The sequence below is a fragment of the Vulpes lagopus genome, chromosome 7, assembly GCF_018345385.1.
Source record: "Vulpes lagopus strain Blue_001 chromosome 7, ASM1834538v1, whole genome shotgun sequence".
NCBI classification, from domain to species: domain Eukaryota; kingdom Metazoa; phylum Chordata; class Mammalia; order Carnivora; family Canidae; genus Vulpes; species Vulpes lagopus.
The window spans coordinates 7,221,673-7,239,101 of NC_054830.1; the positions used below are offsets into that span (position 1 = coordinate 7,221,673).

General features: G+C 48.6%; 1 protein-coding gene across 1 annotated transcript; it reads right to left on the reverse strand.

Annotated features, from left to right (window-relative positions):
• Positions 1 to 48: 48 nt before the first annotated feature.
• EIF3G (eukaryotic translation initiation factor 3 subunit G) lies at positions 49 to 4,608 on the reverse strand. Its single transcript, XM_041763019.1, has 11 exons — positions 4,527 to 4,608; positions 4,366 to 4,412; positions 3,816 to 3,899; positions 3,621 to 3,709; positions 3,433 to 3,492; positions 2,023 to 2,127; positions 1,739 to 1,928; positions 873 to 980; positions 638 to 774; positions 445 to 551; positions 49 to 175 (listed from the first exon to the last, which is right to left on the reverse strand). Exons 1-11 carry the CDS (start codon positions 4,544 to 4,546, stop codon positions 160 to 162), a joined length of 963 nt encoding a protein of 320 aa, XP_041618953.1. The 5' UTR covers positions 4,547 to 4,608; the 3' UTR covers positions 49 to 159.
• Positions 4,609 to 17,429: the final 12,821 nt, after the last annotated feature.

The following is a 17,429-nucleotide window of genomic DNA, read 5'->3' on the forward strand; positions in this document are numbered from 1 at the left end:
CCACTAGCCAAAGAGTGGGTGACATCTGTGAATAAATGAGACAACATGACAACAGGAGCCTTTTTATTGCCAAGAGCCCCCTGCTTTCGGGAGCTACCTCCTAAGGCCATGGGGTCCTGGGGCCGGGGCCAGACAGCAGCAGCAAACATGGCAACTGGCTTAGTTGGTTGATGGCCTAAGAGAGAGAGACAGGTGATGAGGATACCAAGTGTGAGGGCTCCAGAACCCGAAGGGCATTCCGAGACCCTTTGCCACATACAACTGGGGTCTCTGACAATGCAGAAGGGCAGAGCCCACACATGGCCCCCCCTCGGAAAAAAAAGACCTTAAATAACCTGTACCTCAGAAGAGGCTTGGGTACTATTAAACTAATGTGGGGCCAACAGTCAACCTGAGTGTGGGATGTGAAGGGGTGGGGGGAGGCAGGGGTGTGACAGGTCTTACTTGGCCCACTCAACGTTGAGGATGAGGTGGTCGTATCCAAAGCCAGACACCCCAGCAATGGCTCGTGCAGCATCCTCACGGCGGTGGAAGCTGATGAAGGCAAAGCCCTGGAGGAGGGGGGGTAGAGTCAGGGGCCTTTAGGGCACAACTAGGACAGATGACCCCATCACCCATCCCCACAGCCACCGCCCACCTTGGACTGGCCAGTGGTCTTGTCCTTTGCCAAGTAGATGCGAGAGATGGAGCCAAAGGGTCGGAAGAGTTCCTGTAAGTCAGTCTCACGAGTGTCCTCTGACAGGTTGGTGACACGGATAGTGGCATTGTCGTCGGCTAGACAGGCAAGGAGTGACAGCTTGTAGAGGACAGCCCTAACCAGGCCCTGAATAAAGGATGACCACGGGACTAAGAGGTGCCCACCCACCACTCACCTCTGCGGTTGGGCTGCATGGACTCCCCACGGCGGCTGGCCCCATCCCGCAGGCTCGGTGGCACATACTTCCCCGTCTTGTTCTGGGCAGCCTGCACAGGCTCCAGCTCTGCAGACCAAAGCAGCTGGGTCAGGCCTCACCCTGATCCACCCCAGGGCGCTGGCAGCTCTGGCCCTGACCCAGCCCAGGCACCATCTATCAAGCCACAGGTATCTGGTTTGTTCTGCTGAGGTCCACTGGCCGCCAGGACATGAAGGTCACATCTGGCAAGTCAGAGCAAGAACCCACTGGCAGCCCCAGGGCTGAGAGCTAGAAGAGCACAGGAACATGCAGGGGCAGCCCCCGGGTCCCACACTCATGGCAGGTAACAAATGTGCTGCACACCGAGTCACAGCTGTAAAACTTGCAGACTCAACCCACTATCAGCAAATCACACTGAAGGACGTGGACACAGGCTGCAATCACATGTGCGAGTCTGCGCGTGTGTGTGCACACACCCACGCACACAGGCATGGTCCCCTCTGTGGCAAACAAGGCACACTCCAGTCTGATCACAGAGTCTGCAGCAGAATCACAGCTCCAAGTCTCAAGTACCCATAAAGCAGTCAGACCCATAAAGGAACGGTTCGCCAGCCCAACACGGAACAACGGTGGTGTTACCAGCAGTCCTGGCACCACCCCGCTGGTCTCGCGCGCTCACACAGACCACAGCCACAGCCTGGCAGCACTGGTGCCAGTGAGAGAGGACAACTTCCGATGCGGACAGCCCCGTTCACAGCAGCAGGTGGAGACCGAGGACGCTCCCAGAGGTGCATGCAACCCGCCCCACCCCGTGGTCCACCAAGTCGCATCCCAGGCCCAGGCACCTCCGGGCAGCTTCTCCTTCTCGCCGGTGGACAGGCCCAGCTGCTCAGCCAGCTCCTTCTGCATGGGCCCCAGCGTGTCCTTGTAGGGGCAGCGGGTAGTCCAGTGGTCGCCCTTGCAGATGCGGCAGGACACGATTTTCTGGCCCTTGAGCTTGTTCATCGGGTCCTCCTCTTCCTGGCAGTTCAGATCCTGGGGGGGGGGGGGGGGGGGGCAGTCAGAGCGGGGTTGCCACACCCTGGCCACCACCATCACAGCCACCGGCCCAGCCCCTTGCCCAACTCACCTCTTTGCTAGTGATGAATGTCATGGACACGTCGTCACTGACTGTGGTGGTGGCCACGTTGGGCCCTGGTGGGTCAAACTCCGAGTTCCCAAACTTCTTCCAGTTCTGGGCTCGGGGCGGGATGGGGGACTTGTAAGGGCAAGTGGGACCCCCACCACCACTCGACCTACAAAAGCCCTCCCTTCAGGGTGTTTCAGCCTTGAACCACATTCTTCTCCCTCCCCCAAGTCTCCCAAGAGTGGTGACAACGACAGTTCCCATTTCCTAGCGTGTACCACTCCTGGCATGTGCTAGCCCCTAGCTTCAAGCCAGCTCCAGGAGGCGGGGACGGCTCTCAGCCCAAGTTCCAGAGGAGAGAACCAAGGCCCAGGGGGAAACAGTCACACAGCTAACCATTCCTGGGGCACCCATGACAGGAGATGGGCCAGCTCCCATAAGGAAGTGACACCCAGGGGTCACCCAGACTGTGAGGGGCCTTGAGCTAGTTAAAAAACCTAGGCTTAAAAAAAAACAAAAACAAAAAACTAGGCTTGGGTAGCCCGGGTGGCTCAGCGGTTCAGCGCCGCCTTCAGCCTGGGGTGTGATCCTGGAGACCTGGGATCGAGTCCCACATTGGGCTCCCGGGATGGAGCCTGCTTCTCCCTCTACCTATACCTCTGCCTCTGTCTCTCTCTGTGTCTTTCATGAATAAATAAAATCTAAAAAAAAAAAAAAAAAACTAGGCTTCAGCTTCCTTCCCCACCTTTTTAAGATTTTTATCTATTTATTCATGAGAGAGAGAGAGATGCAGAGACACAGGCAGAGGGAGAAGCAGGCTCCGTGCAGGGAGCCCGACGTGGGACTCGATCCCAGGACTCTAGGATCACACCCTGGGCCGAAGGCAGGCGATAAATTGCTGAGCCACCCAGGGATCCCAGCTTCCTCCCCTTTAAAATGGAGACCTCAAATGTTCCCCACCTCCCAGGACGGCTAGGGGAAGCAAATGAGAAAACACTTCCTGCAAAACACTTGCCATTGAGGTCTGGCACAGAGGAAGTCCACCGAAAATTGTGCCAATGCTATTTACAGCTATCACTTCTTCCTAAGCATGTAGCCCAGTTAAACAGGAGCTGCTATGACCGCCGGAGGGGAGGGCTTGGCTCTGTTCCTTCTGGTAAACAAGTAAACAAGCTGAGCGGAGTTAAGAATCTATAAACCACCCAACTTCTGCACCCTGGACTTTTCAGGGTCCCAACAGAGCACAAACACCTCTCAACCTTAAACCCCCTTGATCCAACAGAATAGGGACAGAGTTGAACCCCACTTCTAAAAATAAAGGTATCAGATCAAAACGGTGTCAACAAAAAGGATTCCTAATTCCTCCAAGCCAGCCCTGGGAGAGCCTCTAAGACAAGAGGAGAAGAGTCTCACCTTCCTCCTTGCAACAGCCTTGGAGGCCTTCCGCGTCTCAATTCTGAAGGTGCGGACGATCTGTGGAGGGAGGGGAGAGGCTCTGACTTCCTGTGTTTCAAGGCTCTGGAGCTAATCAACCCAACCTACCCAACACACACACCATCCCCTCCCAGCCAAGGGGCCCCCAACTCCTCCCCCAGCCTCACCTTGAACTTCTTGCCATCCTCATCTATCTTGTACTCTGTCACTGTCTTGATGTTCCCATTGATGACCTCCTTGGGAGGCGGCAGTGGAGCTGGGAAAGAGAGAACAGGGGAAGTAACTGAGCCTTGGGTGATGGAGGGGGAAGGGAATGCTGCTGGGGAGAGGGAGCCCCGAGTGGAGCAGAGGTCGTCACTCACCTCCCGGCACTAACTCAGGTTCTGGGCTGGTGTCGCCAGTGGCCAAAGGGATCCCCTTGAGGAGCTCGCTGGTGACACATTTGTCTAGGAAGGGGAGTGTGGGGAGGAGGGGTGAGCTGGAGGGGCGAGGGCTCCCAAGCTAAAATGAAGGGACTTCTGGGATGACGCCCACACCGGGGGCCTAGACGGCAGGGCCAAGGGCTGAGGCCTGGGGACCAAGTGCCCTGGGCTAGCCGTGCCAGGCCATGGCGCTGGCTGAGTAATCTCGCGCAATGGCAAGGATGAAAGCGAGGGGCAGCCCATAAAGACATCCGGCGCTCGCACACAAGCAGGAGGCTGGCTGTTACAGCTTCCTCCCCGCAGCGGCTGTGAGGCTTGGGCGGTGGCATGGGAGGGGGGACCGGCCAGCCGGACACTTGGAAGTGGCGACGGGCTGGCCGGGAGGCGGGAGGCGCGGGGGGGGGCCGGCCGCGAGGGGGGATGCGGCACCGGACGGCGGTGCCAGGCTCGGCGCAGGCGCCCGTGACCCGGGGCGACCCGGCGTACTCACCGTCCTCGCCCTCCTCCTCCACCTGGTCGGCCCAGCTGGGCTTCGAACTGCAAGGGCAAGGTGGCGGAGGGGAAGGCTGGGTCAGCGAGGCCAGGCCCCGAGGAGCGCCCCCACGGCCCCCAAGCCGCCTCCCAGGCTTCGCTCCGCGACCCTCGACTCACTCAAAATCTCCGGTCGGCATTTCAAAACCTCCTCCACGCAGCACAAGTCCCGGGCCAGAGACCGGAAGTGGGGGGAGGACGAGACTTCCTGCGCCGCGGCCCAGAGCAGCCCGGCAGCAGCGCCCACAGCGCCCCCTGCGGCCGGAGGCGGAGGTGCCGGCCGTGGCACCTCCGTTCATGCCATTCATTTCACCTTTTATATGTTGGCAAATTGAACACCGATAAAAAATAAATTTATTTTTAAAAAAATCACCAACAAAGGAGAAAAATCAGTTTGAGCTAAGATTTTGCCACACCAGCATTCCATGCCAGTTGGCAATGGAGCAACGTGCACAAAACTGTGAGCCGACTATGACTCAGAAGTATCAAGACCAAGGTATCAGTTGAATATAAAGGTGATTTGTGCACACTTTCAAATATGAGAGAATGTATGGAAGGACCGTATTAAAAGAATAAGGACAGTGCTTAATGATGAAGTCTAATTAACTCATAGATGAATAATACATAAACCAGAAATAGAAAAATGTGAGTATAATGAATAGTGCTGAACAATGAATCCATTTATAACTAGAATGAACGCTAAACAACTAGGAGGTCATGAGCACAGAACAGAATGTAAATGTTATGAAAATGGGCAAAGTGAAAAATAATACAAATATCAAAAATAAGATTTGGGAAGGGGACCAGCTAGTCCAGATTCAAGAATTAAAATGACCTTCTCGGGATCCCTGGGTGGCTCAGCGGTTTGGCACCTGCCTTCAGCCCAGGGCGTGATCCTGGAGTCCTGGGATCGAGTTCCGCATCGGGCTCCCTGCTTGGAGCCTGCTTCTCCCTCTGCCTGTGTCTCTGCCTCTCTCTCTCTGTGTCTCTCATGAATAAATCAATAAAATCTTAAAAAAAAAAAAAAAGATGACCTTCTCCTATTCTAATTTTATGCCAGAGACCAGAAGTAATTCCTCTCTGGAGCCCAAAACCTTAAATGATCTCTACATGTTTTATATACAAAGTAGCAGTCCATGAACAATAGGACTAAATGAATGGAACCCCAGTTAAAAAGAAAAAAGAAAAAGAAAGAAAAGAAACAGACACATAAATGATCCAGTTTTCAGAAAAAAAATTTAAAGGTACTAATAACACTAAAGCTCACTTCTCGAGAGCTTATTGTATGCCAGGCACTGTGAGGGGGAAATGATCATTTTCTGAAGAAATTGCATGGTGGCAGGTGGTGAAGAATCCAGGCTGGTCTTCCTGGTCTGGGAAGAGTTTTCCTGATTCAAATGATCAAGATGTCAGGGGGCCCCTCTGCCCTTCTTCCTCCTTTCTTTTGCAACATTCTTGGCTCTCTGATATAATCCTTCCAGCTTACTTGTTTATTGTCCAGCCCTCCCTTTAGGGTATTATTCTCAGTGGGAGCCACGTGGCTCCCAAGGGGGCTACAATGAATTCTTGGGTAGCAAAACACCTTGAATATTACAATGGCTGGTGGCCCTCCAAAAGCAACTCTCCTAAACAAAATCTTATGCCTAAATATTTAATTTCTATCATTAGGGAGAAATTAAATGTAACTGGATTGAAATTAAAATTTTTTTAAAGATTTATTTATTTATTTATTTGAGACATGAGAATGAGAGAGAGAGAGACAGAGATACAGACAGAGGGAGAAGCAGGCTCCATGCAGGGAGACCGACGCCGCACTCGATCCCAGATCTCCAGGATCACACCCTGGGCTGCAGGCGGCGCTAAACCGCTAAGCTACCGGGGCTGCCCTGAAATTAAATTTAAAGAGGGGCACCTGGGTGGCTCAGTCGATTGAGCTTCTGCCTTCAGGTCAGGTCATGATTTCAGGGTCCTGGGACTGAACCCCGCGTCGGGCTGCAAGCTCAGCAGAGTCTCCTCTCCCTCTGCCCCTCCCCTGCTCCTTCTCTCTCTCTCTCTCTCTCTCTCTCTCTCTCTCGTCTCTCTCTCGTAGATAAATAAAATCCTTAAAAAATTTTTAAAATTAAAAATAATTCCACTTTTATCCTTTAGAGGGGCAATAATGTAAAAAGGTTGAGAATCTGGGGATCCCTGGGTGGCTCAGCAGTTTGGCGCCTGCCTTTGGCCCAGGCAGGCCCAGGGTGTGATCCTGGAGACCCGGGATCAGAGTCCCACATCAGGCTCCCTGCAGGAAGCCTGCTTCTCCCTCTGCCTGTGTCTCTGCCTCTCTCTCTCTGTCTCTCTCTCTCTCTGTCTCTCATGAATAAATACATAAAATATTTTCTTAAAAAAATTGAGAACCCCTGCATGGAAGGTCATCTGCAGAAAGCAGACATTTCCCTGCTTTGTTCACCTCTTGGGTGCCCAGCACTCAGGGGGGTCTGCCCACACTAAGTGCTCCATTAATGGGCATTTGGGGCAAGGTAGGAACTAGATCATAAAGGACTTTTTTTTTTTTTTTAGATTTTATTCATTTATTTAGGTTTGTGTGGCCAAGCAGTCTAAGATTTTATTCATTTATTTGACAGAGAGACAGCAAGAAAGCACAACCAGGGGAAGTGGGAGAGGGTGAAGCAGACTCTCCGCTGAGCAGGGAGCCTGATGCAGGGCTCCAGCTCAGGACCCCAAGACCTTGACACAAGATGAAGGCAGATGCCCAACTGACTGAGCCACCAAGGAGCCCCCATAAAGGACTTCTTAAACCAGACTAAAGAGTGTAGGCTCTTTATCCTGTAGGCTGTGAGTATGGGTGAGGTCATGACATGTGTTTTTTTGTTTTAAGATTTTATTATTTATTTATGAGAGAGAGAGAGAGGCAGAGATACAGGCAGGGTGAGAAGTAGGCCCCATGCAGGGAGCCCGACTTGGGACTTGATCCTGGGTCTCCAGGGTCACGCCCTGGGCTGAAGGCAGCGCTAAACCGCTGAACCTCCAGGGCTGCCCCATGACATGTTTTGAATGGTAACCCATTGGGACCATATTTTATTGCAAGAAAGATTGCTTTGGAAGCCTGTAGAGGGGGATCCCTGGGTGGCGCAGTGGTTTGGCGCCTGCCTTTGGCCCCGGGCGCGATCCTGGAGACCCGGGATCGAATCCCACGTCAGGCTCCCGGTGCATGGAGCCTGCTTCTCCCTCTGCCTATGTCTCTGCCTTGTCTCTGCCTCTCTCTCTCTGTATGACTATCATAAATAAATAATATAAAAAATAGTTTTAAAAAGGAAGCCTGTAGAGGGTAGAGTAGAAAGAAATAAATTAGCAGGAGATGAGGAAGGAGGCTGGGAAAGTAAGCAAAGGACAGTGTTCTTGCAATAAGAACAAAAATATAAAGTTTGTATAAAGGGTCAATAAACATTTGAGCAAACTTACTCAAATTTACTTCAAGAAATGCAAACTCTTAGCAGATGGGAAAAAACTTTAAAAATTTGATATTATCCAGTGCTGGTGAAGATGTAGAGAAAGAAACACTTGCACATATATTAATGCATGAAATTTTGTGAACTTTTTGGATGGAAATTTGACATACTCTAAAACTTAAAATGAACATATGCATTTTGTTTTATGGTGGCATAGACATTTATCAGTTTCAGGTGTACAACATAGTGATCCAACAATCCTATACATCATGCAGTGTTCACCACAAGAAGTATCGTCATTGGGCACCCGGGGGGCTCAGTGGTTGAGCGTCTACCTTTGGCTCAGGTCGTGATCCAGGGGCCCTGGGATTGAGTCCCACATCAGGCTCCCTGAGGGGAGTCTGCTTTTCCCTCTGCCTCTGTCTCTGCCTCTCTTTCTCTCTGTCTCTCATGAATAGATAAATAAAATCTTTAAAAAAAAAAAAAGTGCAGTCACCACCTGCCACCAAAGTTATTACAATATCATTGACTATTCCCTATGTTGTAGTTTTCACCACCAAGATGTGGTTATAACTGGAAGTTTGTACCTCTTCATCTGATTCACTCATACCTGTTTTCCTTTGAGCAAGCTAGTAATTCCACCTGTGAGAAAAACTTATAAATGTGAAGATACAAGAATAAATGTACAGTATTGTTCATGAAAGCAAAAACTGTCCATTTAGGTTAAATAGATTATGGTACACTATGCCACAATCTATGTAATTAAGGAAGTAGATCCGTTTGTGGTTATGCTTAAAAATATATATATATCTTCAAGATACTAGGAGGAAGCAAGATGTAAAAAGGCATAGGTTATAGGGACCAATTTGTGTAAATATTTAGTAGCACATATATGTTGATATATGCAAACTATTTTCTGAAAAGAAATATCAAATTCGGTGCTCCTGGGTGGCTCAGTCGGTTAAGAGTCTGCCTTTGACTCTGATCATGAACTCACGGTCCTGGGATCGAGCCCAGGGATCCTGCTCAGCAGAGAGTCAGCTTCTCCTTCTCCCTCTACCCCTTCCCCCCACTCATGCTCTCCCTCAAATAAATAAAATCTTTTAAAAAAATAAAATAAAATAAAAAGAAATACCAAACTCTCTGAGGGATGCTTCAGGAGGAAGACATTAGGGGAAGAAAGCTTGTTTTGCGACTTTTCTACTATATTTAAAATTTTTTACCATGTGTATGTTATTTTGCTTTAAATATAAGTATACACATATATATAGTATGACTGTATGACATATCATACATAGTTATATATGCCCTACATATATATAGGGCAGCCCGGGTGGCTCAGGGGTTTAACACCACCTTCGGCCCAGGGCGTGATCTTGGGGACCGGGGGGGGGGGGGGGGGGGGGGGGCGGGGCGGGGGGATCGAGTCCCGAGTCGGGCTTCCTGCGTAGAGCCTGCTTCTCCCTCTGCCTGTGTCTCTGCCTCTTTCTCTCTGTGTCTCTCATGAATAAATAAATAAAATCTTAAAAAAAAAAGAAAGAAATCTGAAAACAGTGCATTCATCCTAAATAAGGGATTGGCTCAAGGATTTGCTCAATGTTGCCCCATCTGTGCAAGTGCCACCCCTGGAGAGAAACTGCACATTCGTGGGTGCAGAGAAGGATGCTAACCACTAAAGACAGATGCTTCTGGGTGTCTTGATCTGGCTTCATCTTTACTTCCTTTTTGGTGTTTTTCTTTATGCAACACTTTTTCTTAAACATCAGGTATATATCACTGTTACAAAAAGTCAGGTATTTCCTAAGCAAAAATAAGAGGCCCCAGGGGAGCCTAAGGAAGTGAGAAGCTGGAGTCCAAGAGTGGATGGGGAAAAAAAGCTCCCACAGCTCTTGTGTGTAGCACCAACATTCTTCTACATCCAGAATCTCTGCAGGACAGCAGCCAGGACAGCAGCCAGACCAGCTGTGCAAAGCACATGAGGAGGGACATCAGGACGTGCAGGGTATACCATCCTCCAGCAAGTGGCAGCTTCAGGGCGATTTGCTACATCTCAGGATGTACAATTCTACCTCTTGGTATTTTCCATAAGAAATAAATGCATGGGGGCGCCTGGGTGGCTCAGAGGTTTGGCGCCTGCCTTCAGCCCACAGTGCGACCCTGGAGACCTGGGATTGAGTACCGCATCGGGCTCCCTGCATGGAGCCTGCTTCTCCCTCTGCCTGTGTCTCTGCCTCTCTCTCTCTGTGACTCTCATGAATAAATAAATAAAATATTAAAAAAAAAAAGAAAAAAGAAACAAATGCATGGGGGCACCTGGGTGGCTCAGTGGGTTAAGCCTCTGCCTTCGGCTCAGGTCATGATCCCAGGAGCCCTGCGTTGGGCTCCCTGCTCAGCGGGGAGTCTGCTTCTCCCTCTGGCCCTCTCCCACCCCCTTTGTGTTCTCTCTCTCTCTCTCTCATGCTCTCTCTCAAATAAATAAAATCTTTTTTTTTTAATTTTTAAAATTTATTTATGATAGTCACACACAGAGAGAGAGAGGCAGAGACACAGGCAGAGGGAGAAGCAGGCTCCATGAACCGGGAGCCCGACGTGGGACTCGATCCCGGGTCTCCAGGTTCGCGCCCTGGGCCAAAGGCAGGCGCCCAACCGCTGCGCCACCCAGGGATCCCAAATAAATAAAATCTTAATTTAAACACCCAAAGCAAATGCATGTCCACAAAAAGCCACGTGTTAGAATATTTACAAATGTCCCTGGCAGCTTTATTCACAATGGCCAAAACAGGGAACAACTTGGCTTAGTGTGTGAGGGCTGCCACAACAGGACCACAGACGGCGGGGGTGGGGGTGGGGGGTTAAACAACAGATATATATTTTCTCACAGTCCTGCAGGCTGGAAGTCTGAGATCAAGGTGCTGGGCAGACTGGTTCCCTCGGAAGCCTCTCTCCTTGGCTTTGTAGATGGCCTTCTTCTCCGTGTCATCACGTGGTCCTTACAAGGACACCAGTCATATTGGATTAGGGACCACCTTAATGATGTCATTTTAACTCAATTATTTCTGTAAAGGCTCGATTTCCAAATACACTCACATTCTGAAGTCTTAGGGGTTAGGGCTGAAACATGAATTTTGAAACATGAATTTCAGCCCATAACACAACACAAAAGTCCATCAGCAGATGAATGGATAGCCAAAGACAAACTGTGGTTCATCTCTCCAATGGAGCAAAGAAAAGGAGCAAACTAACACCCATGATGACATGGGTGCGTATCACAGACACCAAACAATTGATCCCCTAGATACCATTTTTTAAAAAAGATTTTATTTATTTATGCATGAGAGACAAGAGAGAGGTGAACACATAAGCAGAGGGAGACGCAGGCTCCCTGCAGGGAGCCCAATGTGGGACTTGATCCCAGGACCCTGGGATCATGACCTGAGCCAAGGGCAGACGCTCAACCACTGACCCACCCAGGTGCCCCCTGACTTTGACATCATTTGTGTGAAATTCTCAAACAGGCAAAACCAACCTATACTAACAGAAATCAGGGATCCCTGGGTGGTGCAGCGGTTTGGCGCCTGCCTTTGGCCCAGGGCGCGAACCTGGAGACCCGGGATCGAGTCCCACATCGGGCTCCCGGTTCATGGAGCCTGCTTCTCCCTCTGCCTGTGTCTCTGCCTCTCTCTCTCTCTCTCTCTCTCTCTCTCTCACCGTGTCCCTATCATAAATAAATAAAAATTTAAAAAAATTATAAAAAAATATCTGGAGAGGAACAAAGCAAAGTTCAGTCACTCTATCTCAGTTCTATTCGTAGCATTTCCCATCCTTTAAATAAAATCAGGGCAGCCTGGGGGGCTCAGCGGTTTAGCGCTGACTTTGGTCCAGGACATGATCCTAGAGACACAGGATCGAGTCCCATGTCGGGCTCCCTACATGGGGCCTACTTCTCCCTCTGCCTGTGTCTCTGCTGCTCTCTCTGTGTCTCTCATGAATAAATAAATATAATCTTTAAAATTAATTAATTAATTAATTAATTAAATCACCTTTTTCATAGGGCTCCAGGGTGGCTCAGTTGGTTCAGTGTCTGGCTGCCTTCGGCTCAGGTCATGACCTGGGGTCCTGGGATTGAGCCCGAATCAGGCTTCCTGCTCAGCGTGGTGTCTCTTCTCCCTCTGCCTCTGCCGTGCCCTGCCACCAGCTTCTGTGTGCACTCTCAAAATCTTAAAAAAATAAAACCACCTTGTTCGTTGTGGATTTTGTCCACCTGCTTTGGTCTTGAGGCAGGAAGAGACAGTGCTGGTTTGTTGTTCTGCTACATGCCCAGACCAAGCAAGCACCAGGTCTGGAATAGAGTTGGTGCTCAGTCAGTGGTTGTAGAACATGATCTACCTAAGTGATCAGTGGTTGTAGGACACTATCCACCTAAGTTTTCTATTCTTAGTCACAGATGATGACTGCATGTGAATGTGGGCAAAGGTGACAGATGATGGTAGGGCGTTGGGCTTCCTCACAACATAAAAAGGGGAAAAGGTGCTCGACCACTCATTTTGGCTGTTCTGGGATGCAGTGTACTTTCTCTATAGCTTGTATTTCTTCAAAAACTCAAAACATGCATGAGAGAGAAAAGCAGGTTGCAGATGGTAAATGCTATTTTATTGCACATATCTAAGTATTTTTAAAGACATAGAGAATGCTAGGTTTATGGACTCACAGATGTGGGAACGGTAGAAAAACTCAGATAGGAAGGAGACACAGCAAGCAATATGCTGATAGTGGTTACGTCTGGGGAAGCAGCAGATGGGATCTGGGAGCCACAAAAAAGGGTTCTAGCTGTGCCTTGAATGTTTATTTCGTTGACTAACCTGCTGTTGTCGAAACAGGATGGGAGTTCTAAAAAAAAAAAAAAAAAAAAAAAAACTCAACACAGAATTACCATATGATCCAGCAATCCCACTTCTGGGTATATCCTCGAAGGAACTGAAAGTACGGACACAAATAGATATTGGTAACTGTGTTCAAAGTAGCATGGATCACATCGGTGAAAAGTGGAAGCAAGCCCAGTGTCTGTTGAAAAATGAGTGGATATACAAAATGGGGTTCATCCATCCAACGGGCTATTATTCAGCCTTAAAAAGGAGGGACTAAAAAAAAAAAAAAAAAAAAAAAAAAGGAGGGACTATTCTGACGCCTGCTAAGACACGGACGAACCCTAAGGACATTATGCTCAGTGAAAGAAGCCAGACACAAAAGGACAAATACTGTATGATTCCACTGCCAGGAGGTCCCTGCAGTCAAATTTACAGAGACAGAAAGTGATGATGGGAGTTCGGGGTGGGGAGGTAGTGCTTCCTGGGGACAGGTTCAGTTTGGAAAGATGAAAAAGTTCTGGAGAGGGGCAGGGGTGAGGACTGCACGACAATGCAAATGTGTTTAATGCTACCGAACTGGACACTGAAGAATGGTTAAAATGGTATTTTATATGTATTTACCATAAAGGGCTTAAATTAAAATTAAAAATTAAATTTAGGGGGCGCCCGGGTGGCTCAGCGGTTTGGCGCCGCCTTCAGCCCAGGGCATGATCCTGGAGACCCGGGATCAGTCCCATGTCGGGCTCACTGCATGGAGCCTGCTTCTCCCTCTGCCTGTGTCTCTGCCTCTCTGTCTGTGTCTCTCATGAATAAATAAATAAAATCTTTTTTTTAAATTTTTATTTATTTATGATAGTCACACACAGAGAGAGAGAGAGGCAGAGACATAGGCAGAGGGAGAAGCAGGCTCCATGCACCGGGAGCCCGACGTGGGACTCGATCCCGGGTCTCTAGGATCGCGCCCTGGGCCAAAGGCAGGCGCCAAACCGCTGCGCCACCCAGGGATCCCTAAATAAAATCTTTTTAAAAATTAAATTTAAAAATTAAAATCACAATATTAAACAAGTTTAAAATTAAACACACACACACATATGGACATACACACACCTGAAGCAAACAATGAGATACCACTTCACACCCACGAGGGTGGCTATTATTTCACTAATAAACAAAAATAAGTGTTGGTAAGGATGCAGAGGGGCTTGAACACTTGGGCGTTGCTGATGAAAATATAAAATGGTGCAGATGTTGTGGAAAAGTTTGAGAGTTTCTCAAAAAGTTAAACATAGGAATTGCCTTATGATCCAGCAATTTCACGCCTAGGTATGTGCTCCGAGTAGCTGAGAGAGGGATTCAGATACTCCTACACGAGGCTCATTGTAGCATGACTCACAATAGCCAGTGGAGACAATCCAAGTGTTATTCAACCCAAAAAATAATGAAGTTCTGATGTCTGCCACAACATGGATGAACATCAAAAACATGCTAAATGAGGGGTGCCGGCGTGGATGGTTCAGTCGGTTAAGCAAGTGACACAAGTATCACAAAAATAAGCAAATTCAGCATATTGGCTAGGTTTTCTTGATTTTTTTGGGGGGGGGGTGATTTTATTTATTTATTCATGAGAGACAGAGAGAGAGGTAGAGACATAGGCAGAGGGAGAAGCAGGCCCTTATCACCCTCCCCCCTCTCCCCTCGGGGAGCCTGATGCAGGACTCAGCCCCAGGACCCCAGGATCACGACCTGAGCCGAGGCAGACACTTATCCACTGAAACACTCAGGTGCGCCAGCAGGCTGGCTAGGTTAAAAACAACAACAACAACCCACCACACATAGTACATAAAGTCAATAATCAATACAAGTCAGTCTTTAGAGGCAAAGGACCACTGCTTAGAAAGTAACATCCTTCCCCTCTCCATCTCCCCCCAAAGAACAAAATAGAAATCCCTTTTATGTCGGTGATGGAAAGGTTAAATACCTAGGAATCAAGCTAAGAAATCTGCAGTATCGAGGCACCCCTGGGTAGCTCAGCGGTTGAGCATCTGCCTTCAGCTCAGGACGTGATCCCAGGGTCCTGCGTCAAGTCCTGCATCAGCCTCCCCACAGGGGAGCCTGCTTCTCTCTCTGCCCGTGTCTCTGCCTCTCTCTCATGAATACATTTTTTAAAAAAGATTTTATTTATTCATGAGAGACACAGAGAGAAAGAGAGGCAGAGACACGGGCAGAGGGAGAAGCAGGCTCCATGAAGGGAGCCTGATGTGGGACTCAATCCCAGGTCTCCAGGGTCATGCCCTGGGCTGAAGGCGGCACTAAACTGCTGAGCCACCCAGGCTGCCCAAATAAATAAAATCTTAATGAAAAAAAATTGCAGTGTCAGGACACTTGGGTCCAGCTCTTGATTTTAGCTCAGGTCATGATCTCAGGGTCTTGGGATCGAGACCCTCAGGCTCTGTACTCAGTGCAGTCGGCTTGGGATTCTTTCCCTCTTCCTCTCCTTCTGCCCCTCCAGCAGCACACACATGCACACTCTCTAAAATAAATAAAATCTTTTTTTTTAAAAAAAGGAAAGAATCTGTAGTATCTAAATGAAGACTTTGAAATGTTGAGGGACATAAAAATATCTGTTAACCAGGGTTGACCCTATTCTTAGAAAGGCAAGCTTGTCATTAAGATTACTTTTCCCCATAAGTCTATAAGTTAAATGTAACCACTATAAAAATAGCCACTAGGATTTTAGAAGATATGCCACATCTAAAGTTTGACACTGTCACTCAACCACTAGAAATGTCCTGTAGATGTGTATTCAGACACAGGAACAAATGTACACACCATCATTTGACCAACTGCCCACTGAGGCACAGTAGTTTCTAAATACAAAAGGATAAAAAAATAAATTTTTTAAAAAAGATTTTATTTATTCATGAGAGACACAGATCGTGGGGGCAGAGATGAAGGCAGAGGGAGAAGCAGGCTTCATGCAGGGAGCTTGATGTGAGACTTGATCCTGGAACTCCGGGGTCACAACCTGAGCCAAAGGGAGACTCAACCACTCAGGCGTCCCCAAAACAAAGTTTTTAAGTAAACTTTTTTTTTTTTTTTAAAGAGGGCAGGAGTACGAGTTGGGGAAGGGGCAGAGGGAGAAGCAGGCTCCCCACTGAGCAAGGAGCCCACTACGGGGCTCAATCCTAGGACCTGGGATCATGACCTGAGCTGAAGGCAGACGCTTAACCAACTGATCTGCCCAGGCGCCCCCAAAAGTAAACTGTTTATTTCTTTTTTATTTGTAAAGATTTTGTTTATTCATGAGAGACAGAGAGAGAGGCAGAGAGAGAGAAAGGCAGAGACAGGCAGAGGGAGAGGCAGGCTCCATGCAGGGAGCCTGATGTGGGACTCGATCCCAGGTCTCCAGGATCATGCCCTGGGCTGAAGGCGGCACCAAACCACTGAGCCACCCAGGCTGCCCGTGTAAACTGTTTCATAAGCCATTTTTAAACTAGTCTCTACACCCAACATGGGCCCCAAACTCACAATGCTGTGATGGAGAGTTGCACACTGCACTGACTGAGCTAGCCAGGCGCCCCGATAAACAGTTTAAAATAAAGGCATTCCTTCTACTTAGTAAGTAGGGACAAGCTGGTGATAGACAACACAGATGAGTCCCAAAAACATGCTGAGTGAAAAACCAGATGCATGAGCCTACATTGAACTGAATAGCTCTAAGTCCTCTATGGAGACCCAGTTGGACCAGAGGTTGCCTGGCAGCAGGGGAAGGGGGGCAGTGATGGGGGGGAGGGGCATAAGTGGTTTCTGCAGCCATGGAAACGTTCTACAGCTTGAGGATGTGGGTTCATTTATCAACATACAAGCGGTACGTTCAGGACTGGTTTCTAATAGACCCCGACAAAAACAAAACAGAAGCAAACCAAGAGCTCAGCAAGACATCCGCAAGTAGAACAGCCTTTGAGGTGTAGTTTTAATCAGCGGCACCATTTAGAGCAGGGAAAAGACAGACACGCTGGACTCGGGCAGAGGAGGTAAGGATTCTGTTGTCTGGGTCAAGGGGTCTAGGAATGGGGAAAAGGTTTAACATAATTCTCATTCTACTCACAATATACTTAAAAAAAAAAAAAAAAAAAAAGAGGAAGGGAAGGGGCAGAGGGAGAGAGAATCCTGAAACAGCCTCCACCACTGCCCCCCCCCGCCCCAGCACAGCCTGACGCAGGGCTCAATCCCATGACCCTGATTGTGACGGGAGCCAAAAATCAAGTCGGATGTTTAACGGACTGACTCACCCAAGCACCCCCTAACAATATACTTTCTAAATGAAATGTTTAGCTTTTAAAAAAGTAGGGGGGCAAACAATGTATAACAGGAAAATAAAACCCGATAGGGGAACTTTACCAGGTACTATGTCAAGCTGCTGTGTTTACCACGTACATTTGTTACCTGGTCAATAAGCAAGCCGAGGGGTTTATTTTCATCCTTACAAAAGCAATGTTATAAAGGAGAGGTCACAGAAATAAAGAAAGCACTAGTCTATGCTCTGGGTGACAGGGATAATGGAAGGCTCTGAATAATGGAAAAGCAAATAGAAATCTAACCCCTAAAAATAAGATTCCTATATGGCAAAGATGGGACAACTTATGACAAGAGTAACAAGCAAGGGGGGGGGGGTGGAAATCTAATGCCCAAATAGCAACCAGCAAGGA